General features: G+C 43.5%; 1 protein-coding gene across 2 annotated transcripts in view; it reads right to left on the bottom strand.

Annotated features, from left to right (window-relative positions):
• SUSD5 (sushi domain containing 5) overlaps positions 1–26,612 on the bottom strand; it is a 528,474-nt gene that overhangs the window by 73,620 nt on the left and 428,242 nt on the right. For both annotated transcript variants that reach the window (XR_015309865.1, XM_086964685.1), the window contains exon 4: positions 15,887–16,075. Coding sequence is in view for 1 of the 2 variants with exons in the window: in XM_086964685.1 (XP_086820811.1) it covers positions 15,887–16,075 (189 nt within the window). In the remaining variant the exon portion in view is untranslated. The remainder of the gene's footprint in view (positions 1–15,886; positions 16,076–26,612) is intronic.

The raw sequence follows: 26,612 nt of genomic DNA, 5'->3' as shown, positions 1-26,612 counted from the left end.
TCATCACTGATGGATTTGTGGTCTGCTCTGCAGTAAGTGTTGTTTGTCCCCCTGCAATGTTAAGGGGAGATGTATGTTAACAAAGGTTCCCATGTATGTTGCTGCTTTTCAGATGTTTACATGCAGACTGCATGACTATGCACATTGTGACTGTTTTGGTGGAGCTGGCTATTTTATGGCAGACAGTGGGGTTTCTGAGTACATGACGGATGTGAGTTGGTAGTACCCGTGTATTGTCATCACACAGTTTCAGTCAATGCCAGATGTGAGTGGCCAGTTACTAAGCAGAAGCGGAACCTGTTGTGTCCTCTGTCCTGCCGTGTACATGTTGCACTTTGTCCCACATTGCCGTCATTGGTGATGTCCTGTGGTTGCTATGTGTGTGTGCTGCATTGTGGGGGAACAAAGCGATACAAAAGGGGATGATGGACGGAGCGTTTGAGCAAATCAAACACTCACCCCCAGTCAACTGATCTGGGTTTAATCCATCACCATTCTTTAGCTCACTCAGCCACCCCAGTTCAGACATGGCCATATGCAAATCAGTCTGACCCTGTGCCTCATGGGAACAGTCCAGTCCGAACTGCCAAGCCATGTCTTCCCTGGACCGGAAACAAGCATCCTTGGACCGGTTTCGGATTCATAATCCTCATCAGCTAGGCTATCTTAAATCCAGTGGCCAAGTGAGCAAGGGACTCACGTCTGAGCATACCCTGCCAACTTAGGGCGAACAAAGCGATACAAAAGGGGATGATGCACTGTCGAAGCTCAACCTAAAAATAGATTATATTTTTATGACTTTTTATTAAAATGTAAATCCCAGCTTTGCACTAAAAAGTTTGGAAACCTTGTAAAACTTTTAAAGAGTTGTGTTTGAATGCTCCAGCCTGCATTGGGTGACCAACTATGGCAGAGAGAAGGTTGGGGGAGCTAATGAGGTGCAGTACAATGGTTACCTTTGACCCAAAGCAGTCTCAGGTCCAGTTCAAGGCTCTATGGGCAAAACACGTTAGGCTTCAATGAAGTGGTCCTGATGCAAGGGATACAGAATGCTGAAGATGCTGAGGATGCTGCGAGGTTTACAAAGGGGTCATTCTGGGGATATTCCTTGGTCCACAGCTCAGGTGGGGTGACTTTGGCAACAGAGATCAATGTCCCTCGAAGTTTTCTTTGGTCCAGAAAATTTCCAGTAACCACTGAACTACTGGTCTCTGGTCACAGCAAAACCAGCGGTTCTCTTTGGTGAACGCCAATGTCTGAAATGAGCACCCAAACTGCACTCCCACTGCTCTCCACGGTCCAGCAGACTCAGTTGCAGCTTTTGAGCATCAGGATTTGGTTGTACGGGCTACAGTTTGCCAGTCAGTGGAGATCAGGCGATTGTAGCTACTGACTGACCAGAATGGACTTCTTCAGATTTTGTGGCCCTGCTATATGTGACATCTAGCTATCCAGAAGTGCACTATTCTGCCCAGTCACCATGATGGCAGTACTTGGTAGCCCAACCTAGAGGTGTAGCAATTGGAGGGCCACAGGCACACAGGAAAAATGGTTAGGCAACTGGTCCATTCTCTCTGTCCCAACACCAACCTGCCTACCTCAACAAAAGAGTGCTCCTCCCATGTATGTTCACCATTTGCCCTACAAAGGAGGCTTCCCCTTTGATGCTCGCCTTTTGTGTTCCCACCCCACATGATTTCCTGCCAGGGAGAGGTGGCACCTCTTCAGCATCAGCCCACTATTGTTTGTACTTGTTAGAACTGGGGGTCTCTAGTTGGCCGAGTTAGGTACTTTTGTCCAAGTAGGTACCCTTGCTTCTAGTCAGGGTAAGGGGGATACACTCTGTAGATAACCCCTGCTCACACTTTGGGAGCTTGGCACGGGCAGACATGCTTATCCTAAAGGCAATGTGTAAAGCATGTGTACTTGAAATACACAATAACACAGTGAAAACACCACAAATGGACACTACAGAAGTTTAGAATAATAAGTATCTTTATCTAAACTCAACAAGACCAAAAAGTCAAAAATCCAACATACATGCAGAAAAATAGCACTTAAAAACGGTTGTTTCCAAAATAAAGCTTGTAGAAAACAAATAGCTCCACCTGGGTCTATTACGATGTTGTGACAGTAATAAATTCATAGTAGGGCGCTGACCTCAAGGTGGACTCCCAAACAAACAGTACCTTGGAAAACAAAGTCTATGACAATGCACGGCGTCATGGAGGTGAGGTGTCGGTGCTAAGGTCGAGGCTGGCTCCCAGGCTGCCACGGGGAAGAGAGGCTTCGGTCCGCGAGGAGGTGACATTTCAAATCTGGGACATGGGAAGTCGGTTGTGTCAGCAGTGAGGCGTCGGTTCTGGTGAGGCAATGCAAAGTCGGCAAGTTTGTGGAGTCAACTTTGGAGGTTATCGGCACTGCGATAACTGGATGAAGGCACTGGCGTTGACAGAGTCGGTGCGAGCCCTGGCATCGGGAAGGCCGATAACTGCAGATGTGTTATTAAATTCTGAGTTCAGAGAGCCAAAACTTTATTCCTGGATCTTGTCCCAATGGGAAGTTATATTTATAAGATGTTACAAAGTATCTCCTATGCTATCCTACGGGAGAGATAGTCTTTCAATAGCGAAAAACGAAATTGGCAGTATTTCAGTATCAGGACATGTCACACACACCAGTGCATGTCCTACCTTTCATCTTCACTGCACCTTGCCCATTGGGGTACCTTGGGCTTACCTGAGAGGTGTCTTACCTGTAAGAAAAGGAAAGGTTAGGGCCTGGCAAGTGGGTGCACTTGCCAGGTTGATATGGCAGTTCAAAACTGTGCGCAGACACTGCAGGGGCAGGTCTAAGATACCTTTACAGGGCTACTCATATGGGTGGCACAATCAGTGCTGCAAGCCCACTAGTAGCATTTGATGTACAGGCCCTGGCACACTCAGTGCACTTTACTAGGGGCTTACCATTAAATCAATTATGTCAGTCATGGATAACCAATCACAATAGTAATTCATACAGGGAGCACTTGCACTTTGACATTGATTAGCAGTGGCAAAGTGTCCAAATCATGTAAGCCAGCAACATTCAAATCCAGCATAGCATCAAAAATACAGGCGCTAGAGGCAAAAAGTCAGGGGAAACTACGCCAAAGGTGCCAACTCTAACAGTACTCCAGGGAGTCATTCACAAATCTTCCCAGAAGGGCAGAAAGCTGTCTTGTTGCCAGCATCTGCAAATTAAATTAAAACATATCTCTAACTCATTCAGCCCTGTTGCCTTATAAGTTCCCACGTCTGACACGATTTCTAACACCTTCTGCCCTTTTGTACCCTAACCAGAGGCGGTTGTCCATTAGGCCTGTGGGGCTGCGCCCCTCTGAAAATCCCCACAAATTTACATTAAAAAAAATAGATCGATTCATTTAGAGAAACAATTGTATCTGTAAATAAATTGATGTATTTAAGTCTGGGTTGTCTGTTTCAGGCTGCCTGGCCCGCCTCGCTCTGAAGCAGGAGACAGAAGACAGGCAGTAAATCAACTTTCTTAATATGACGCACGATGCAGTGCTTTCTGTTTAAAGCACTTCATTGCCATTGGGGTCTTTGGTTGTATGCACACTGTAGGCCAGTGTCGCAATAAGCGTCACGGTTTTGGGCGTAGGAGATTTCATCCCTGCGTGATTTCAGACGTCCATCATTCAAAGAAGTAGTTCCCACCCTTTCATCATACGTGATAGTGGATACACAGAAGTCACAGAGTCAATAAAGGAAGTCCTGGATAATGGAGGAAAGGCGATGTTGGTCCTACTCGATTTGTCGGCGGCCTTTGATACCGTCCCTCACGGGCGTCTTCTTGCAAGACTCCAGGAGATTGGACTGAGAGGGACGGTATTCAATTGGTTCGAGTCTTTCCTGTCAGATCGCCATCAATCGATATGGGCCCCCCCTTTCACCGCCACTGTTCCACCGCTAAACGTGAGAGTGCCACAGGGGTTAGTATTGAGCCCCACTCTTTTTAATATTTATTTGTCTCCCTTGGCCGATCTGGTAGAATCTCACGGTGCACGGATTGTGTCCTACGCTGATGACACCCAGCTTCTTTTCACCTGCGATAAGAACATGGACTTCGCAGGTGATACCATCAGGAGCTGCCTTGAGGCCGTGGTTTCAGGTAAATCAGCTGAGATGCAATTCGGACAAGTCCGAGATCTTGTTTTTTGGCTGCCCTCCAGACGGCCATTGGAAATCATGGTGGCCCTCCAATATGTACCACCCATCTTCGGCTGCACCTCTGGCAAAGAATCTGGGTGTTAAAATCGATAATGGCCTAACCCTCAAACCCCAGATTCTCAATGTAGTTGGCCACTGTTTTGGCTTGTTACGAACTCTTAGGAAATTTCTTTCTTTTCTTTCCCTCAGCCATAGGAGGATTACGGTACAGGCATTGATTGGCTCCAGGTTGGATTATGCCAACGTACTATATCTGGGCCTGCCGGAATATCTTCTCACGCGCCTCCAATCAGTACAGAATGCGGCGGCAAGGGCCATTTTTGGCCTTAGCCGTAGGGCCCATACATCGGCTCTTCTGAACTCGCTCCACTGGTTGCCGGTGTGGAAACTGATTCATTTCAAGACTCTGATCATGGCCTTTAAGTACTTACACAGCATTGGTGCCGTTTACTTAAGGAAATGAGTACGGTTCTACTTTCCTTCTAGATCTCTCCGTTCCGCCTCGCAAGCACTGGCCATCGTGCCTGCAACCAAACGAGCATGCATTGGAGGTCGCTCATGTAGGCAGCTGGCCCCTCAACTCTGGAACAAACTGCCCTTTGCTCTTAGAAAACTAGATAACTTGCTGTCTTTTAGGAAAGTTGTGTTTTGTGTTTAAATGAGGTACAGGCTTGTGCCCCACAACGTGAGACTGTCGAAGGATATTCTCTCTTTATTTTGTCGCTTTAATTAAATACACTCTGACCTCTGTCCGGCTGGACAAGTCACTTTAATACAGAGTCCATTGTGTCTGTATTCATTGGTAAGCTTTATTCTATCTTGCATGGGACCATTGTTGTTTTTATAATAATTGCTCCCCGAGGTCCTGTGCCCACTTGACTTGGGGTCCCTTGTTGTTTTAGAATATAAGTCTTTTAGGAAAGGGCTTAAGACATGGCTGTTTGGACAATAGTTTGCATGCGCTTTCCTGGACACTTCTCTGTTGATCTGTATAGCACCGGGACACTCTGCCTGAGTAGCTGAGCACTCTATAAAACACCCAATAACATAACATAACATAACATACAAGCACTTCTGATCCAGTGCCTTGTTCTCGGTAATGGTAAGTGATGCTGTGTTCCATTTTTTATTTGTCCTCATTTGCCATTGGATATAAACAGAGTTATTTTGGGTTCCTCTGAGGCCTCCCTCTTGATTGGCGCCAACCAGAGACCTCTCTATTCAAATAGATGCACTTTACACAGAACATTTCCCTTTCATGGTTGATCTATTCTGACCCTCTCTCTGAGTTACCCATAGAACAACTGGAATAGTGAAGTATCTTGGTGTAGAGGCATAATCATTGGACTGTGTTCACCCCATTTTCCAACCAATTTATGCAGGGTAGCCAGAAGTCTTTCTTCTTGCTTCTCTTATTCAGGGATGCCCTATCTATCTTCATTGTATATTATACAGAATTGATCCAATCTAAAATATCCGGGGTACATTTTCGATCCAGTTTTTACAAATTCCCCTTCATGAAAATAAAATCACATAAAACAAAAGTTTATATTTCTCTAAGGGCATAGATTCTTGATTTACCATGACCCCAACAAATACAAGCCTTATTCTTACCTGTGGGCCTACCTCTAGTGTAGCAGAGAAGTCTTTACTTACAACGGCCCAGAAATGTTGTAACATTTGGCAGTTCATAAACATGTGCACTACGTCTGTTTTTTCTGGAAAGCATTTTGAGCATTTCGGAGTGGCTCCCTTCCCATATCTGGAGAGCTTTAAAGGAGAAGAGTATACAATGTGGAGACAAAATATGTGCTTTCTCCTTAGGTTTGCAGCTTGGACTGTGGAATACAAAGTGTTACATGATACTTGCCATAATTCTTCTAGATGGATCCCAGGCAAGCTCTTTCCCCACAGCTCCAAAGGAAGTTCAAAATTGACCTCCACCAGATCGATCAGGAGGCAATATAAGTTTGGCACCTCCTTTTTCCTCCCGACTTTCCTCCTTAAGGCGGACTCCAAATCATTGGATATACCAACAGTTGTTCCGACTGCTTGGTGCCAACTTTTCATTTGCAGATACTTGAATTTGGACAAATTATTACCCTTGATGCTCCACAAGTCATCCCAAGAAAGCAGTCTTTAGTCCATTATGGGGAACCAGGGGTATCCCATATAGGTGCCAATGCACTGTAGTAGTTGATTTTTAATGCCTTCCCGATTTTGTACCTCGTGGAAACTAGCCCTTGCAAAAGCTTGAGGCGTACCTTTTTAAAATATCTGGGATCTCCAAATTTATATATAAAACCTTGGTCCCCTCCCTTCAGATCTAACAGCATCACCTTCAACATTTTCCCAATCTTTGAACCATCCAGCTCGTTCAAAAGCATTTCACTGCCTTCATGAGGAAATCCCATGCATAGAAAACTAAATCCGGCAAACACAGCCCTCCCTTGTTTTTGTTCCTATGAAGTTTATTCCAGGAAATTCGTATCCCTTTAGATGCCCATATAAAGCTACTTATTTTTGACTGAAGTTTCTTCAGCCACTCTTCTCTGAAAACTCGAGGGATGTTATGTTTTATACATTGTGCCGAGACCCCTCATCACTCTAACTTCCCCCACTGTAACACCCCAGGCCCTCACTGCACATTACGCGCTCCTTTAGAAGTGGAGCTGCGACATTTTCTCCCTTGGGAAATGGATCCAAATAAGGAGCAGGGTTTGCTCTTGTTCCCTTGTGAAGTGGATCCAAATATCCGACTAAGGCCCAAATTGCGAGATATGTGCTTACTGTGTAATTTGTGCTTACAGTGGCCAGTTCTCTGATGTATAGCATTAAAACCGACCCTGTGTACATGCCCCTAAGTTAACACTGATGCTAAAAACATGGATTGACTTGCAAACAATGAATGTTAAAAACGTCGGGGGGGGAATGCATTTCAACGATTTAGTTCCTCTCTTACTTGACATGCTTTACTCAATCTTGCATTCCCCATGAGTAAGCTATTTTATTATGTTGTTGTTTATCTGTATTTTTTATGTGCATACTTTGAAGCTTGAGCAATGCCAGGTGTTTATGATGGGCTTTGATTGAGCGCCCAGGCGCTAAGGCTAAAGCCAAGCAAAGTGCCTGTCAGTGAGTTTGCCTCTCTGCAGAGCACACAGAACAATGTTTGTGTATTCCATTTGCAACTACAATTTGGTGGATATGTGTGTGAAGGGGTACACTGATGTCAAAATATTTGCAAGGCAAAAGTAAGAGAAGTTAAAGTGCTTACATTTGAGGAAGTGCAGTGCATGTTGGGGGCGGTGAAGTGACAGAGATGTGAGGAAGGGCATTCAGGGAAGAGTGAAAAGAGGATGCTGAAGAGGAAAGAGAGGTTGTTGAAGATGTGCAGATGGACAAGATATGCAGAGAAAAAGAGGATACCTGTCTACATAAAGCACACAGAATTGAAGGCCTTAACTCCTTCCACAGGCCTCAATGATATTTAATTCAGAGACTCACTATTTCAGAATTTAAACATTTCCAATGTTAGTTATTTATAAGAAATCATAGTTGTTACTCATTTTTCTTGAACATCTAACACCCAGTAACAAAACCAATCATACTGACAGGCTTTCGGTGTATGTCACTTACTGTGCCATTTATCTGGATAAAATTACATCTCAGAGAGAAACCAAAATACCGGTTTGAAATCACACTATGGGAATCACAGAAATGTATTTAGCATGTCCCTTTATAGAGAGCACCCATTTTTTTCATCTCGCTTAAAGACCTGTCTGCATATATTTCTATATGACTGTTTACAGCTAGCATCTGTGGGTGCTTCTCGAACTCTGGTTGGATCATATTTTTCTAAAGTTACTGCTGCATGCAGTGCAAGACACTGGGCAAGCATACATTTTAAAGGGCTAAAGTTGTCATGCAGAACAATTTACACATTACAGTAACTGTTGAACAAATTAATGCAAGAAGATTTGGGGCAGTTTTTAATGTATTTAATATTTCAAGACTATACATTCCCACTGCTTAATAAGCCTTGCTTTATCGCTACATCCATTTGCTTTAAAATGCACCATTTGCCAATTTTTTTTCTTCATTTTTTTCTCAGGAAAGAGACTTCCCCTGGGCTCCAAGTTTGTCCATAGAACTTGTTCACATCGCTTGCTATATAAAAATCATGCCCAATGTTTATTCCTCACCAATTTCAAATGTCACCAGCCACCACTGACCCTAACAATGTGTTAGAAGTTACAATTTTTATTCCATGGCCATGGTCACTGTGCAGGCATGAGCATAGATCAAAAATACGAGTTTGAATTATGCCCATTTAACAGAGGTCTCCCTAGCATGTGACAGAAAGCATGGTGGGTCTGTGACACTCCACATTGTTACACACTATATACAAAGACACAGAATGTGCTAAATACTTATGGACTCTCTTTAAGATCTCTAGCCCATCACTAAAATATTTTTTGCTTGTCAAATTCTATACAGTGGCAACCAGAGAATTACAGGAAAACAACACTGAAGAATCAGCAAACTATATCCATAAGGGTAAAAAAACAGGAAACAACTTTAAAAAAATAAAAATGTTTCCCACTGATTTGATTAATAAAACATTTTCAAGTGTGCATGACACCATACCTAAATAAATTCTCAATGGTGTGCCTGTCACTGCACTTTTTGCTGGGATAGTGTGCCTGTTACCTCAATGCAAATGACAGACAAACATCTGCAAATCGATTTAGCTCTATTTTAGTTCATAATGTATTGTCAGTCATGGCCATTTAACAGTTGCACCTGTTATTCAACAGATCACACATCATGTGTATATTACACCTTCATTTACACACATGCATTCATACGCATGGCAGTTTAAAACTGGACTCACAGACACTGGTGTGGCAGGTCTGAGACATGATTGCAGGGATACTTATGTGGGTGGCACAATAAGTGCTGCAGGCCCACTAGTAGCATTTAAGTTACAGGCCCTGGGCACACCCAGAGCATTTTACCAGGGGCTTGCCAATAAATCAAATATGCCAATCATGGATAACCAATTACAATAACATTTTACACGGGGAACACTTGCACTTTAGCGCTGAACAGCAGAGGTAAAGTACCCAGAGTTCTAAAACCAGCAACAACAAAATGCAGCACAGTCAAAAACAGGAGGTCAGAAGCAAAAACACAGGGGAAAAACACACCAAATATGACAGGCCTAACACATATAATTATTACATAACGGTGCGGTGGCACCAAGATATATAAGGGTTCTTTCCAAGCAGACGTGGCAGAGGACGTCTTTCTCCCATTTGTTGTAGGGCCAAGATCACATCATGGAAGAAATCAGAAAGAAACCTGGTATGCGCCAAATAGATCCCTACTTTCCTAATCACACCCAGGGGCTGGAAGGACTTGGCTACCCAGCTCTTGAAAGTGGCAGCATGGGAACCTGTGAAACACAGGGAAATGACCAGAGAAAGTAGAGAGGAGAGGGTGATTGAGAGAAAAGGGGAGAGCATAGAGACAGGGAGAATATAGACGGAGGGTCAAGTAGTTATTCGTGTAAGAGAGAACAAAATAGAGAAAGGAGGTGATAAAGAGCACAGGGATGGAGAATATGTTGATAGTGGGAGAGCAATGGCATGCATAATGGCAGACAGTACTGAGAGTGATGTGGGGATACTGAGGAGACACTTGACAGAGACAGAGGAAGGGAGTGCAGTGGGGGGCAGAGAGTATGAGGGGATTTGAAGGTATCCAGTGTGAATACCTAGAAGCAGGTGTAGTAAAAGATAATAGAGTCTTGAGACCAAAAGGGCCTTGGAGAGAATAATTGAGCTATACGGAGGGTGTAAAGAGAGAGATGGAGACATAGAGTGAGGCCTTCTTTAGTGAACAGGAAATGTGAAGAAAGAGGGGTTTGCAGGGAACAGGAAAGAAATGATGAGATAGAAGAAGGGGGTCTTGTGAAAACAGAGGACAGGACAGACAGGGATACAGAGAAAGCAGAAGAATGTTTGGTGCTGCCTGTTATGGGATTTTGTTTTGGCTACATTTGGAAAATGTGTTCATGTTTTCATAGTAGGTCCAGAGTGCCACACAGCCTCTATGCTCAACCTGCACATGGACACGCACTATGCACTTCAAAGCTTGAAGCGGCAGAGGAGTTAAATAAAGGAGGCATGGACCGCTTGCGGCCACACCCAGACTGAGACCACTGGTGTAAGTGTGCTCCCTGGCTCTCACATCAATGGCCTAGTAGGAGGCCTGGCTCAGTGCACTGGGGCACACCACATTGGTGTCGAAGACAGAACTCTGGCCATCCCTGTGCCTGCTACTGATCCGGTGAGCAATTATCCCTTGCTTGGGCTTGGGCAGACCAGCAACTCACCAGAAATTGTCTATAGTTGAACAAGATTTCACACCAGGTAAAAAATAAGCACTTACTTGGGATATCTGGTCATTCTGACAGGGACAAAGTCGCAAGTTCATGCCAACAGCGTTGGAATGTAGGTCAGATACAGGGACCCAGTGAGGCCAGCTGAGCAAAAGTACCTTGATCCTGGCTGTGTCGCTATCGAAGATGCGTGTTACAGCTGATGCAATGTGTCGGTGTCGATCCACACAGTGGTAGTGGTGCATCAGTCCTGATCTGCACAGCAGCGGTGATGCGTCAGCTCTGATGAGCGAAAAGCTGTGATGCGGAGATTCATCATCAACGATGCTGTCGACAGAGATACAGCGACCTTGTGCTGTGGTGGTTCCTAAGACCATATGTCAGGTACAATCCACCCAGCAGAGATGATGCACAGGTTCTAATCCACACAACAGGTGCAATGCACTGGTTGTGATCCAAGCACCAGGAGCGATGTGACTATTCTGATCCATGCAACAGGGGTGATGCCTGGGTTCTGATCCACGGAACGGTGGTGATGTGCCGGTTCGAAGGAGGATGCATTGGTTTTGTTGAAACAAGCACCTTTGGCCCACTTCCAAGAGTCTAGGACTGGGTCTGCATCACTTGGCGGTGCACACTCACAGATGGCAGAGTAAAAGTGTAGAAGAAGATAGTTTGGAAGTATTTTATGTCCCTGAGACTTCAGATCAGGAGGCCAGCCAGCTAGCCCTTGGAGTCACTCTGGGTACAAGTGATGCAGGTCCAGTCTTTCTTACCCAGGCAGGGGAACAGCAGACCAGGCAGGAGTCCAGCAAAAGAGCATTCCAGCAGAGTGGCAGTCCTTAAGCAGCACAGCAGTCCTTCTTCATGGCAAAGTCTTCACAGTTCCACAAGTGTACTGAAGTGGTGGTGTCAGAGGTCCGGTAGTTATACCCAGTTGGGTCTTTGAACCTGGGGGAGACTTAAGGGAAAGGCATTTGAAATGTACCAAGGTTCTCCCTTCCTGCCCTAGCTCCAGACTCACTACAAGAGGGTATGCAGCCCTTTGTGTGGGGAGAGGACACATCATAATCAGGTATAAGGGAGACTGGGTCCAGTTCCTCCCTCCCATACTGCCAGTAGGGCCCATCAATGTACACCTAAGCTCCTATTGTGTGTGGCTGTCGAGGGGGAATACACAAAGCCCAGTTGTCACCCTCCCTAGTCATGTATCAGAGACAGACAGCAGGCACCAAATTGCTTAAAGTAAGAAAATGCCAACTTTCTGAAAGTTAAACAAAAACTTCAAGGGTTGGCCCCTTAGTCAGTGTGGCTGGGCCACTAATATATGTAAATAAACAATACAGTTGCCAATACTGACTCTAACTCACCAATGATACCTTAATTTGTGGTCACACAACTGAATTGATGTGATTAGCATTTATTTTAAAGCTTTTTTTATAGACAAATCTTCTTCATAAATTGCCACAATTTTACATTATTTTCAGCAACTAATCAAATTATTATTCAACACAGCACATACATCACACAATTGACATGTGACTGACACATCAATGTATCTGGATGTACCCCAACGTTACACATGAAATGACATAACAGATGAATATATTAACAAATATAAATCAACAACTTATGTGCCCATGTCCTAAATTTAATAAGCCTAACAGGAGCCTAAATATTGCACCATGAATTTAGCGCTCCTCAAATTGGGCAAAAGAATAACCAGTGTTACAATGTAGGCTCAGACTAGTATTCTATTACAATCCTTTGATCAGTTGCTACACTGAGCCTCAATATCTCTTGTTTCAAATACACTTGTTTGTTGAAATAATGCTGAAGCATTTCGAACCCTTCTAAATTTTTTGGTATTCTCCTCGGGACTCAGAACAAATAAGACGTGGACCTTTTTGTTGCCGATTTATGCTTTTTAATATATTGATCTGTTATGTCATTGTATGTGTAATGCTGGGGTACATCATGATACATTGGTGTGTCAGTCATATGTCAATTGTGTTATGTATGTGCTGTGTATGATTAATAATTTGAGTATTTGCTGAAAATAATGTAAATTGTGGGAATTTGTGATGAAGATTTGTCTATAAAAACGTTTTAAAATAAATGGTGATCACATCAATTCAGTTTCATTCCGGATTAAGGTATCACTCATGAGTAAGAGTCAGCATTGGCAACTGTATTGTTATTTATCACTTTCTAAAAGTGGCATTTTCAGAATTGTAATTTAAAATCCGTCTTCACCATAAGTTAGGATTTTAAATTAGGATTCCAGAGACATCAAATTTGAATCAGTCATTTCTTCTCATTTGGAAATTACACTTGTAAAATGTAATAAGGTAATCCCAATTTTATCCTATTGGAGATATAGGTCTTACAGTAGTGAAAAGTGAATTCAAGAGTTTTTCACTACCAGCACATATAAAACTTACATGTATGTGTCCCACATTTTAAATATATTATACTCTGCCCTCTGGGCTGTCCCGGCCTACCTTATGGTTGATGTATATGTATTATTATTATTATACATTTTTATAGAGCGCGTAGTCACCCGGAGGTATCCCAGCGCTAAAGATCCCTATCTCATAAGGTCAGTGGGCTGAGGGAGGAAGGGGGGAGAGGAGGGAGGGGAGGGGGAACAGAATGTATAAAAATGGACGGTTTGGTCCTGGTGAATGGTTTATCTTGCCAGGTCGAAATGGCAATCAAACTGTACACAGGCTCTGCCTGACCCATAGTTCCAGGGCTACTTAAGTGGGTGTCACAATAAGTGCTGCAGGCCCACTAAAAGCATTTAGTTTAAGGGCCCTGGGCACATGTAATGCACTTTACCAGGGACTTATAAGTAAATCAAAAATGCCCATTGGGAATGAGCCAAAATTACCATGTTTAGGGGATAGAGCACAAGCACTTTAGCACAGGTAAAGTGCACAGATTCCTAAAGCCAACAAACAAAAATTCTGCAAAACGTGGGAAGAGGAAGGGAAAAGGTTTGTAAGGTGGCCCTGCAGAAAGGGCCATTTCCAACAGTTAGAAGGAGCAAACGTTTAAATTAAGGTATTGAAAAACACTTCATTTGAAAAGAAAAAGTGTACACAAATGAATGTCTCAATAGAGTACGAATAAGATCGAATATATTTACCTTACAGAATGTTTAGTTTAAGTTATTGAAAGGGTTTAGTTTAAGATATGAAAAATGCTAAAGGGTTATAGTAAAGTTAAGGGTTAGGGTTAGAGTTAGGCAAAATGTTAGATTTATAGTAAGTGCAACTTTGATGATAAAGTTGTTAAAGTTAGTGCTAGGCTTCGAAATAGGGCTAGGAATTAGGGCTAGGCTTTTCTTTAGAGTTAGGTAAAGTTACGGGTTATGTGAAGGGTATGTTATGTACATGGGTTAGGGAACTTTGCATCAAGTGGGAGGGAAGTCATGGAATTAGGGTTGGTATTAGGCAGCACACAGCATGGGCTAGTACTCTTAGCAACAACCACATTTTGTAAAACCGAAAAAAGGACTTTTACCTTTCAAACGGATTGCACTACATTGATGTTGACCAGTAGATTTCTCAATTTCTCTTTCAAACTTCTGACTTTTCAAACTTTTAATTTCGATCTTTCAACTTTGATTCAAGCTTTCTACACACTTATCACAAAACCTAATTTTAGGGTTGTAGTGTGAACACACAATGGTTTTCAAATAATAGAAATCAGACCATAACCAACAGAGATAAATCATTCATGACCACAATTCAGATGGGATTCCGCATAAATCCATCTATGATTTGAAAATTGAGGGTTTAAGTCTATTTCGCAAATTCTTCGCCCAAGCATTGTAATATCAAACATGTTTCCAATAACTTGGACAGGGGCTCTGAAAAGTGTCCTGATTGACATTGAAGGATCATAAATTATCTATGAGAGTATAAGTGCATTTTACCTGTTGGAAGAAGCCTAAGAGGTACCCACACCGATACAGAGTAGTTGGTGGCTGTTCAAATTTCACTGTGATGTAGGTAGCCCAAAATTCTAACAAGAAAATGTGAGTAGATCGTGGGCATGCAATTTGTGCCCAAGTAATTTCCACATAATTGTACATTCATGAGAGAAAGTCCAATATAATTGCAACAGAGATGATGACAGGAGTGGTTTTCTTACTTAAAATGAATTTGGAGATGGAGTAAATCAGTACACTTCTGATACATTGGTGTAATGATCAGGAAACAAGACTGAGAAAGGAGTGTTACTGCACAGTGAGCGGTTGTAAAAGTTTTTTTTTCAGCCATTCCACCTTTCAGGCCTTATTTGATCACAATGTTATACATATCTGGAGCAGCTGATGTTTTCAGACTGCTCTTGTCCGGGCTCACCGGTGAGTCACTACTATTTCTGGTATATATAAATAGTTATAGAACACTAGATCTTGGGTCAGGCTGCATGTGATGTCCAGCAACCTTCACTTTTATACAGAGTATGATAGGGTGTGAATGAGTATATGAATGAATGATGCGAGGGTATAGGGTATAATACATCGGTGAATACATTTACTTTATGAATAATCAAATTTAAATAAAAGACACAGTAAACTATGTAAATAGATTGCATAACTGTTTTAATATGAATATAAATGCAATAACTGTTGAGTAATATGTGTCAAAGATTGTTTAGATGGTTTATTGAATAGAGGCAAAACAGGCCCAACGGAAGGCTTCATGTCTGTTTTATGGTCTAATTATCCCTCTCCAACTTTGGCTGTGCATGGATATGTATCTGCTGCATTTTTCAAAAGAATAGTAGCACATTTCATACATGGCAAAAACATCTGCATCTCCATCAGTGAACCCTGCATGATGTGCGTGGCTTTCTCTCTGGATACCTCCATACCGAAAGCGGCTTATCTTTATGTGCATTTTTCTCTCTCTTCCAGGCTGGTGTACAGTTGTTATCTCACCACATACCACTGCCACCATACAGCTGTAACTCTCTAAGCAAGTACCCTTGCTTTCACCATTGTAAACAGAAAGTGTGTACTATAGTTTACACATGCAAGTTGCTGAAAATGCATCGCTCTTGCTAAAGTAATCCAAGTTCTGATCAATTTGGAAACGATTGGGGGTTCCTTTGTAACTACCATGGTGTAAATAAGCAAGACGCCGCCCCTCAGTCTTATTTTGTTGACATAGTTCGCAGTGGGATTCGGCAGTGGAAGTACTATTTAAAAGGGATAAGATATGCGTACCTTTGACACAGGCTTGGACCTGCCCATACCACTCCCCGCAGCTGTCGCACAGCAGGGTGAAGGCTGCCTGCCTGTTGCCCATGACATAGCCCTGGGCGCAAACGTACAGCAGCTCGTCCCCCATCTCGAACTCGGAGTGCCCATGCAGTATCGTATGAGGAAAGGATGGCGGGTCACCACAGAGCTTGCCTGTAGAAATAAAAAAAATAAAAAAGACAACAGGGTTCAATTAATGAAGAACAGTAGTGCGACAGACATGTATTCACTTTTCCCTGTTGTTTCAAGCGGCGGGCAATTAAGATTACAACAAGGAGTCTCTGTGTTCCCACCAAGTTATCCCACGCAAAATATCGAGGCTACGCCGGACAAGAACCATACCCAGAGAATAGTAATATATTTCAAGAACTCAGTCTGGCTTACCACAGTGGTAATTGCTTCTCATGAAAAGACCAGTGTGAAAGAACAAGATTACAAATGAAAATAGTGCGCGCATTTAACCTCCTTGTGATTGCATCTATTAATTTCAGACTCTGTGACCGACTTCCGGCGTTCATCTAAGACCAGATGGAACTGTGTTGATGTTTAGTCCTCGGGCAGGAATGAACAAGTTGCCCTCACTGTTTGTAAAAGCAGAAAAGAAGTCTATAACCGTTTTACACGGAGTTACTTTTCAATCTAGGATGATTCGCTCAATAGACAATATCATTATATTTTAAAACGTCCTTAGTGATTTTGGGCAGGATTTAGGGGAGGGCAATTACTGAAAATCCACCAAAAAAAGAGCTACGATTCGAAAATGATGGCCTGGAATTTAAACGTATAGAAACAGTGGCATCTGACCATGCTTAACCCAAAAGGGGTGTTACGTTTTAACGGGATTAACCCAAATAAAACTACCCCACCTGGGTTATCATAGCATTACGTTTGAGAAAGGGTCGAGGTAGTATCAATATTTATAAATGTTAACACATAATACACCACAGCAATATTTCTTGATTTGTTCGCCAAGAGCATGGATTTATTCTACTGAATTCGTTAGATGCTTTTCAATTCAAAACATAAATGTTGTTTCATGTATTCACTCGGATATATTTCATTTGTGTGTACATACATTAAATGATTTTCAAATCAAAACATTTGCCTTACTTCATGTATATACTTAATATACTCCGAATACGTGTGATATTTACAGTGCTCACAGTGTGATAGAAGGAAGGTTTGATGGGGAGAATGGGAGTGATTGGATAGGTGAGGGACAGGGTAAAGGTGTTGTGACAAGCACAATAACAATTATGTATTCTGTGATTAGCGTTGGGAGGCCCACTACAATGTATATATTGTGGTCAATCGTTCACTGTGGTTGCTCCGGGGGACATTGAATGGTGTGACAATGGAACGTGAGCATGGCTCAGACGGTCTCATGGAAGGGGGTGCCTAGTTGTGTGTCACAGGGAAACTTATAGGATGGATGATTCTGTACGGCTGCACATCGAATCGTGGGTGGTACACATTAAAACAATCTGTTTTTGACACAGCATAGCGTGGACATCATGGCAGTGATTTATGACTCTGCCCGGTGGACATCACGCCGTGGGAAATTCACTTACCCACGCCCAATACAGTGAGTCTCCCTCCCTCCTAACCTAGTCTATCGAGCACATAAAATGCAATGTCTTCTCTATATTAAAGAGATTGCACATCTCTTTACAGATCCCAAGGAGCGGTTCGCTGCCACATAAGGAAGGTTCATTGACAGATTTTCTTTCAAGTAGGTACCATTTGTTACCTACCTTGCCCTTTTACTCCACCACATGACAATTCGTAGACTAAATCGAATTAATTATTTTCAGGTGCTCCACACAATCGCCTGTCCTGGCGAAGACCCCATCATGAGGAAATAATAGCCCTTCATCACATAGGGGTCGAACGTAGACTTCTACATATCGTCAAACACATGGGAATAGACAAAAATAAATTAATTATGTCCTATGCGTTATGATACTAGGAGAACTGAGGACCTTTCAAAGGCCTTAAAGGTTTTATTGTACATAATTGTTATTGTGTTTGTCACAACACCTTTACCCTGTCCCTCACCTATCCAATCACTCCCATTCTCCATCAAACCTTCCTTCTATCACACTGTGAGCACTGTAAATATCACAGGTATTCGGAGTATATTAAGTGTATACATGTAGTAAGGCAAATGTTTTGATTTGAAAAGCATTTAATGTGAATACATGAAACAACATTTATGAATTGAAAAGCATCTAACGAATTCAGTAGAATAAATCCATGCTCTTGGCGAACAAATCAAGAAATATTGCTGTGGTGTATTATGTGTTAAAATTTATAAATATTGATACTACCTCGACCCTTTCTCAAGCGTAATGTTATGATAACCTAAAAGGAGTGGCAAATCTGTGAAAAATTGTGGTAAGAAACTCATTATATAGGAGAGGAAAACCGACCAATATTTTGGCAGGCTCATCTCTGAAGTGTACTCCATTAAATATAGTAAAATACATTACAAAAGCCCAAATCCATGTCCAGTTATATACCCCATACGTACTGTACACACATGGCCCATTTAGTGTGAGGAAGTGCCCTTAACTTGTGTTTGACGTGTAATTCACTATGGATCATGCCATGGCGCAAAATACAAGTAGCTCCATCACTGGAAATAGGGATACTGGTACTGTTCATTTGTGCAATGATTTGGACACCACACCTCAGATCCATATAATAAGTGAAGCCAGCTGTGGCAGCAAACATTTTCAGTAGAGGGATAATTTCAGTGTTTACTAGAGTAATTCCTGATGGCAGATCACAGTGGCATAAATGTCTAAATAAGTCACTTTCATATCTGACTGTGTGGCACTTGGCATGAAAGCAGAATAACTTCATCTGAAAAAAATGCTTCAAATGTAAGCAAGTCCACAAGCAGATTTTCCACCAATATGTTAAACACTACAGATATATTTCTAGTTAACAGGTGTGATATGTGATGTGGTAGTGTCCCTACATAACATGGCACACTAAGTGAAGAGATCAAAATCCTCATTGCTATTGATGTTAGTACTTTTGTGTTTTCCAGGACATGATCATGACCATTTGACAACGCCGAAACATGTTAAACCAAATTCCACCTCTTAATATTCAACTTGTTTAGCTTTACATATTCATCATACATAAATTAGATAATTCGACAGATTTATCACTGCTTATTTGCATAATATGTGGCGGACTCAGCAGAGTTAGCACAATGTATGCTTTCCCTGTCTTCTGGTAGCTTTTCGTTTATCACAGACCTCTAAGAGGGGGTAGGGGAAAGGAACTTCAGTATAGCATGACCGAGTAAATGTTTATATTGACATTTTATAGGGAGCAAGGAGAACCAGTGGACCGTTTATATAACCGTGTGCACTGGTTATACACATCATAGAACAAATTCAGATTTTTGGTGTGTTTTGACAGAGGGGTGAACCTCCCTCCAGTTTCCTACAGGGAAAGCTTCTACTTTTCTATTAATGTTCCTATTTTGCAAATCATAATTTCTTTTTTCTAGGTAAATAAACGGTGTAAGACTGAGAACAGTAGAGAGTGCAGACATTTAATCATACTCTATCAGATACAAACCAGGTAAGCTTAACACAAATTTCCGACACAGGTTTCTCTCATGGTCAAGATTACCTTTATTTACCTTGAACATCTTGTCATACTCCCTAATGCTAAAACAGGCAACAACTGTGGATTCCCCGTCAATGAACTGAACAAAGTTACAGTGGATGCTGGAAAGAGAGCAACAGCCGTGGTCATAAGTGCCAGCTATTCATTATGATTGCTTGAATGAAGGGTATAAAAGATAAAAACAGATACATGTAAGCTGGGTAAAAGAAGATATGTTACATTGGCTTGGTCGTAATCGACAATGTTGAGGTACAGAGACAATATTGTGGTTCAGAGAGAAAGGGAGCCCAAATGAGGCATTAAAGAACTATGCCCTTCATTCAAGTTTTTTGGGTACATTTGAAGGTGACATTCTAATGAACGAGGAAGAACGTCAAAGTTTAATCAGCCCCATGTTGTAGTGGAGACCATTAATAAATCTGCGTAGCAGCATTACCATCTGGATTGTGATAAGATGCTTCTTCCTACACTGACTGCCATTAGGATTGTGAGCAGTTATCTTTTCTGGAACGTCCTGTTGATGGCATAAGAATTAAGGGGCAGATTTATGTTAACTGGCGCATCCCCAGGGATGCGCAAGTTAATGTCGCCATAGTGCGCCACAGCTCCGCCACCCATGGTGCGCCGCATTTATAATGCGGCGCACCATGGTGCAAAAACGGCACAGATGCGTGACGCATCTGTGCCGGAAAGGTGGCGCATTGCTGGAGTTGTGTCGCAAGCCCGACGCAGCTCCAGCAAGGCTCGGGGGTGCCCCATCTTCACAATGCTGCGTCAAGACCTACGCCTGCTTCAAGCAGGCGCAGGGTTTTGACGCAGCATTGGCCTGAAAGTGACTGAGTGAAATCTCATAGATTTCACTCAGCCACTTTCAGGAGGCGTTCCTGCGCAGGAACGCCCCCCCCCTGCGCAGGAACGCCTCCTTATGGCGCAGGGCTTTACAACGTGACGCATCTCCTAGATGCATCACGTTGTAAATAGGGCGCATTGTTTGCGCCGCCGTTGCGTCAAATAAAGTGACGCAATTGCGGCGCAAAGAGGCGCAAGGGCATCATAAATCTGCCCCTAAGTTTAGAAAGCCTTACAATGCGGAATGCTGAGAAATGAGTCTCCAAAAAGCCCTGTAACCAGTATTTCTGTAATTTTGAAAATCTCATTGATACTAATAAAAAGCTATAGATTAATCAATGATCCACTGCAAAAAGGAATAGATTGTATTTTGGGTGCAGGAATCCCATAAAATTACACACCTCAAAAGACACCTCAACAACATGCTTATGTGTGGATGAATGGGGGATGATGTTAAACCTCAGTTTCATGAGGCAATGTGTCCTCAAGTGAATGCACAACACAGCACATCAAAATACAGTCAATAAAGTGAAGGCACACCCAATAAGTGAGTTCTGAGGCAGAATTAGAAACATTTAAGAGATTATACGAAAGGTGCAATATAAAAATATTAAGTCCAAATGCAAGAAGCCATTGCCATGAAGGCTTTCAGTAAAAGGGCAATAAAGAATGATAGGCAAAATCAAGAAACATTTTAAGTCCCAATAAAACCAAAATCTGTAAGAAATTGGACAGTATTGTTATATTTTACCTGTAAGAGAACACTGCTCAACCTTCTCTAGGAATGTTGTGGCAGCATTCTCTGGCTCGAGGGGGTGTGGGGGGGACTGGGGAGAGCAATGGCAGTTGGGCAATGCCAATGACTCCCTCTTTGTTCGTTAAAACTTAAATGAAGATACCTACTTTCACCAATCATTTTGTGCTGGAGTTTGTTTCTCTGGCGAGGAGGAAGAGGCAAAGAGTAGAGCATCTGTGTGGAGCCGGTAGCTGAGAAAACAAGCAATTGCAATGCAATAGGTCTTGCATTCACACGATTTTGAGCTATTGGCATTGTAAATGACAATGCCTTTTATTTATGTTTTTGGTTTTAAAACATAAATAAAAGGTATTGTCATTTACAATACTGAAATCTTAAACTCTAGCAAATGCAAGACCTATTGCAAGCAATAAAGGGCCTTCTCGACTGCTTGTTAGATTGTAAATATCAGAGTAAGAGTTTGGTGGTGATGGTGGTATTGGTGGTGGTGGTTGTATTGGTGGTGGTGATATTTGTGATGGTGGTGGTATTGGTGGTGGTGGTGGTATTGGTGGTGGTGGTATTGGTGGTAGTGGTTGCATTGGTGGTGGTGATAATTGGGGTGGTGGTTGTATTGGTGGTGGTGGTATTAGTGATGGTGGTGGTATTGGTTGTGGTGGTATTAGTGGTGCTATTATTGGTGGTATTGGTGGTGGTATGGTGGTATTGGTGGTGGTGATATTGGCAGTGGTAGTATTGGGTGTATTAGTGATGGTACTGGTGGTACTGGTGGTGGTAGCATTGGTGGTGGTGGTGGTGGTGGTAGTGGAAGTATTGGGGGTATTGGTTATTGTACGGTGGTATAGGTGGTGGTATTGCTGGTGGTGGTGGTATTTGTGGGGGTATCGGTGATGGTACTGGTGGTATTGGTGGTGGTGGTGGTATTAGTGGCGGTGGTGGTATTGGTGTTGGTATTGGTGGTGGTATTTGTGGTGGTATTGGTGGTGGTGGCATTGGTTGTGAGGGTATTGGTGGTGGTGGAGATATTGGTGGAGGTGGTGGTCATATTGGTGGTGGCGGTGGTGGTTTTGGTGGTGGTGGTATTGGTATCGGTGGTGGTGGTATTGGTGGTGTTGGTGGTGGTGGTATTGGGGTGGTGGTGTTATTGGTGGTATTGGTGGTGTTATTGGTTTTGATGATATTGGAGGTGGTGGTGGTATTGTGGCGCTATTGGTGGTGGTGGTATTGGTTGTGGTATTGGTGGTAGTGGTAGTACTGGTGGTGGTAGTATTGGTGGTGGTATTGGAGGTGGTGGTATTGGTGGTGGTAGTATTGGAAGTATTGGCAGTACTGATGATGGTATGGTGGTATTGGTGGCATTGGTGATGGTGGTATTGTTGCTGGTGGTGGTATTGGTGGTGTTATTGGTGGAGATATTGGTGGTGGAATTGGTCGTGGTATTGGTACTGGTGGTATTGGTGGTGGTGGTATTGGTGGTGGTATGGTGGTATTGGTGGTGGTATTGGTTTTGGTGGTATTGGAGGTGGTGGTGGTATTGTGGTGCTATTGGTGGTGGTCGTATTTGTGGTTGTATTGGTGGTGGTGGTATTGGTGGTAGTACTGGTGGTGGTGGGATTGGTGGTGGTGGTATTGGGAGTGGTATTGGTATTGATGGTGGTGGTATTGGTTTGATGGTGGTGGTATTGGTGGTGATGGTGGTATTGGTGGTGGTGGTATTGGAGGGGGTGGTATTGGTGGTGGTGGTATTGGCGGTGGAAGTATTGGGGGTATTGGTGATGGTACGGTGGTATTGATGGTGGTATTGCTTGTGGTATTGGTGGTGGCAACAGTGATGGTGCTGGTGGTATTGGTGTTGGTATTGGTGGTGGTGGTGGTGGTATTGGTGGTGGTATTTTTGGTGGTATTGTTGGTGGTGATGGTATTGGTGGTGGTGGTGGTATTGGTGGAGGTGGTGGTCGTATTGGTGGTGGTGGTATTGGGGTGGTGGTATTGGATTGGTGGTGGTGGTATTGGTGGTATTGTTCGTGGTATTGGTATTGGTGGTGGTATTGGTTTTGGTGATACTGGAGGTGGTGGTGGTATTGGACGTATTGGTGGTACTGGTGATGGTATGGTGGTATTGGTGGTTTTGGTGATGATGGTGTTGTTGGTGGTGGTATTGGTGGTGGTGGTGGTATTGGTGTTGGTATTGGTGGTGGGATTGGTCCTGGTGGTATTGTTGGTGGTGGTTGTATTGGTGGTGGTGATATTTGTGGTGGTGGCATTGGTGGTGGTGTTATTGGGTCTGGTGGTGGTATTGGTGGTGGTGGGATTGGTAGTGGTGAGATTGGTGGTGGGAGTGGTGATGGTGATATTAGTGGTGGTGGTGGTATTGGTTGTGGTGGTATTGTTGGTGATAGTACTGGTGGTATTGTTGATGGTACTGGTGGCATTAGTTGTGGTAGTATTGGTGGTGGTGGTATTGGTGGTGGTAGTATTGGTGGTGTTGGTGATGGTACTGGTGGTATTGGTGGTGGTGGTATTGTTTGTGGTGGTGGTATTGGTGGTAATGGTGGTGGTGGTAGTATTTGTGGTGGTATTGGTGGTGGCATTGGTGGTGGGGTTATTGGCAGTGGTGGTATTGGTGGAGATGGTGGTATTTGTGGTGGTGGTATTGGTGGTCTTCGTATTGGCATTGGTGGTGGTGATATTTGTGGTGGTGGCATTGCTGGTGGTGTTATTTGGGCTGGTCGTGGTATTGGTGGTGGTGGGATTGGTAGTAGTGAGATTGGTGGTGGGAGTGGTGGTGGTGATATTACTGGTGGAGGTGGTATTGGTGGTGGTGTTAGTGGTGGTATTGGTGGTGGTGGTGGTATTGGTGGTGATAGTATTAATGGTATTGGTGATGTTACTGTTGGCATTAGTGGTGGTAGTATTGGCGGTGGTGGTTTCTGGTGGTGGTGGTATTGGAAGTGGTATTGGTGGTATTAGTATTGGTGGTATTGGTGATGGTACTGGTGGTATTGGTCTTGGTGGTACTGTTGATGGTGTGGCATTGGTGGTGGTGGTGGTGATAGTATTTGTGGTGGTATTGGTGGTGGTGGCATTGGTGGTGGGGTTATTGGCGGTGGTGGTATTGGTGGAGTTGGTGGTATTTGTGGTGGTGGTGGTGGTCGTATTGGTGGTCTTTGTATTGGTATTGGTGTTGGTGGTATTGATGGGGTTGGTGGTATTGGTGGTGGTGGTATTGGTGGTGGTATTGGTAGTGGCGGTATTGGTGTGGTGGTGGTGGTATTGCTGGTGGTATTGGTATTGGTGGTGGTTTTATTGGATTGGTGGTGGTGGTGGTATTGGTATTGGTGGTGGTATTGGTGGTATTTGTGGTGGTGGTATTGATGGTGTTGGTGGTAATGGTGGTGGTGGCATTGGTGGTGGTATTTGTGGTGATGGTGGGATTGGTGGTGGTATTGGTGGTGGTGGTGTTATTGGTGGTGGTATTGGTGGTGATGGATTTGGTATTGGTGGTGTTATTGGATGTGGTATTGGCGGTGGTGGTGGTATTGGTGGTTTTATTGGTATTGGTGGTGGTATTGGTGGTGGTGATATTGGTGGTGTTGGTATTGGTGGTGGTGGTGGTATTGGTGGTGGTGGTAGTATTGGTGCTGGTATTGGAGGTGGTGGTTTTGGTGGTGGTGGTATTGGCGGTGGTAGTATTGGTGGTATTGGTGATAGTACAGTGGTATTGGTGGTGGTGTTTGTGATGGTGGTATTGTTGGTGGTGGTGGTGGTTGTATTGGTGGTGGTATTGATGGTGGTGGTATTGGTGGTGTTGTTGGTATTGGTGGTGGTGGTATTGGTGTTGTGGTGGTAGTATTGGCAGTGGTATTGGTGGTGGTGGTATTGGATTGGAGGTGGTAGTGGTATTGTTAGTGGTGGTTGTATTGGTGGTGGTGGTATTGGTGGTGGTGGTGGTATGACAGTAATGGTAGTAATGGTGGCAGTGGCATTGGTGGTGGTATTGGTGGTATTAGAGGTGATGGTGGCATTGGCTTTGGTGATGGTATTGTTGGTGCTGGTATTGTTGGTGTTGGTATTGGTGGTGGTGTTATTGGTGTTGGTGGTATTGGTGGTGGTGATATTGGTGGTGGTGGTGGTATTGGTGGTGGTGGCTTGGTATTGGTGGTATTGGATTGGTGGTGGTGGTATGGGTGGTGTTGGTCATGGTGGTGTTGGTGTTGATGTTGGTATTGGCAGGGTTATTGGTATTGGTGGTGGTGATATTGGTATTGGCGGGGTATTGGTATTGGTGGTGGAGGTATTGGTGATGGTATTGGTGGAGGTATTGGTGGTGGTGGTGGTATTGGTGATGGTGGTGGTATTGGTGGGGATGGTATTGGCTGTGGTTGGTATCGGTGGTGGTGGTATTAGATTGGTGGTGGTGGTATTAGTGGTATTGGTCGACGTGGTGGTATTGGTTTTGGTGGTATTGGAGGTAGTGGTGGAATTGGGAGTGGTGATGTTGGGGTGGTATTGGTGGTAGTACTGGTGGTGGTGATATTGGTGGTGAAGGGTTATTGGTGTTGGTGGTATTGGTGGTGGTATAGGTGATGGTATTGGTGGTGGTTGTGGTATTCTTGGTGAGATTGTTGGTGGTGGTATATGTGGTGTTGATGCTGGTGGAAGTGGTATTGGTGGTTGTGGTGGTATTGGTGGTGGTGGTGGTATTGGTGGTTGTGGTATTAGTGGTGATGGAATTGGTATTGGTGGTGTTATTGGATGTGGTATTGGTGGTGGTGGTGGTATTGGTGGTGGTGGTATTAGTGGTGATGGTATTGGTGGTGTTATTGGATGTGGTATTAGTGGTGGTGGTGTTGTTGTTAATGAAACTGACTTTTGAAAACAAACCTCAGGTGACTTAGTGCAGATGACATGTAACACAGATGTGCTGTTGTCAGCTTCAGCCCATTAGCATACAAATATGTACTACCTGGAATTCACATGACTTAATCATTTCTAAATCCATTTAACTTGGGGGAGGGGGGTTGAAACAGACATGAGAAAATGCCAGGTTAAAGTGATTGAAAGCGGGTTACCGTGTTACGGGGTCGGCCGTGCTGCTTAAAGAAACACTGATGCAGCGCATGTCCGGCCTGTAGTAAGAGAAACCCAATAAAGTAAATAGTGCTTACAGACTAAATAACAGGTCCAGTGTAATAACTGAAGTAAAGGGGCCAGTAGCCATGGGAGGTTACAAATGAAGAAAAGGCAGTACTAAGGAGGGACTAACAAGCCTATTAACGACTCCGAAGGCAGCATTTACGAAAGACAATGGCAGAAGCCAATGAAAAATATGAGCGGAGAGTGGGCGCAGCTTCTCTCCCATACTCTACTACAGCAGGTTCACAGAGCGAGCAGCACATGTGCGCTACCACTAGGCGCGACCTAAAAGTAGTG

Source organism: Lissotriton vulgaris, chromosome 4_1 (genome assembly GCF_964263255.1).
Source record: "Lissotriton vulgaris chromosome 4_1, aLisVul1.2, whole genome shotgun sequence".
Taxonomy (NCBI): domain Eukaryota; kingdom Metazoa; phylum Chordata; class Amphibia; order Caudata; family Salamandridae; genus Lissotriton; species Lissotriton vulgaris.
Note: the sequence above shows the minus strand (reverse complement) of the source record. Positions and strands in the feature narration are given on the sequence as shown.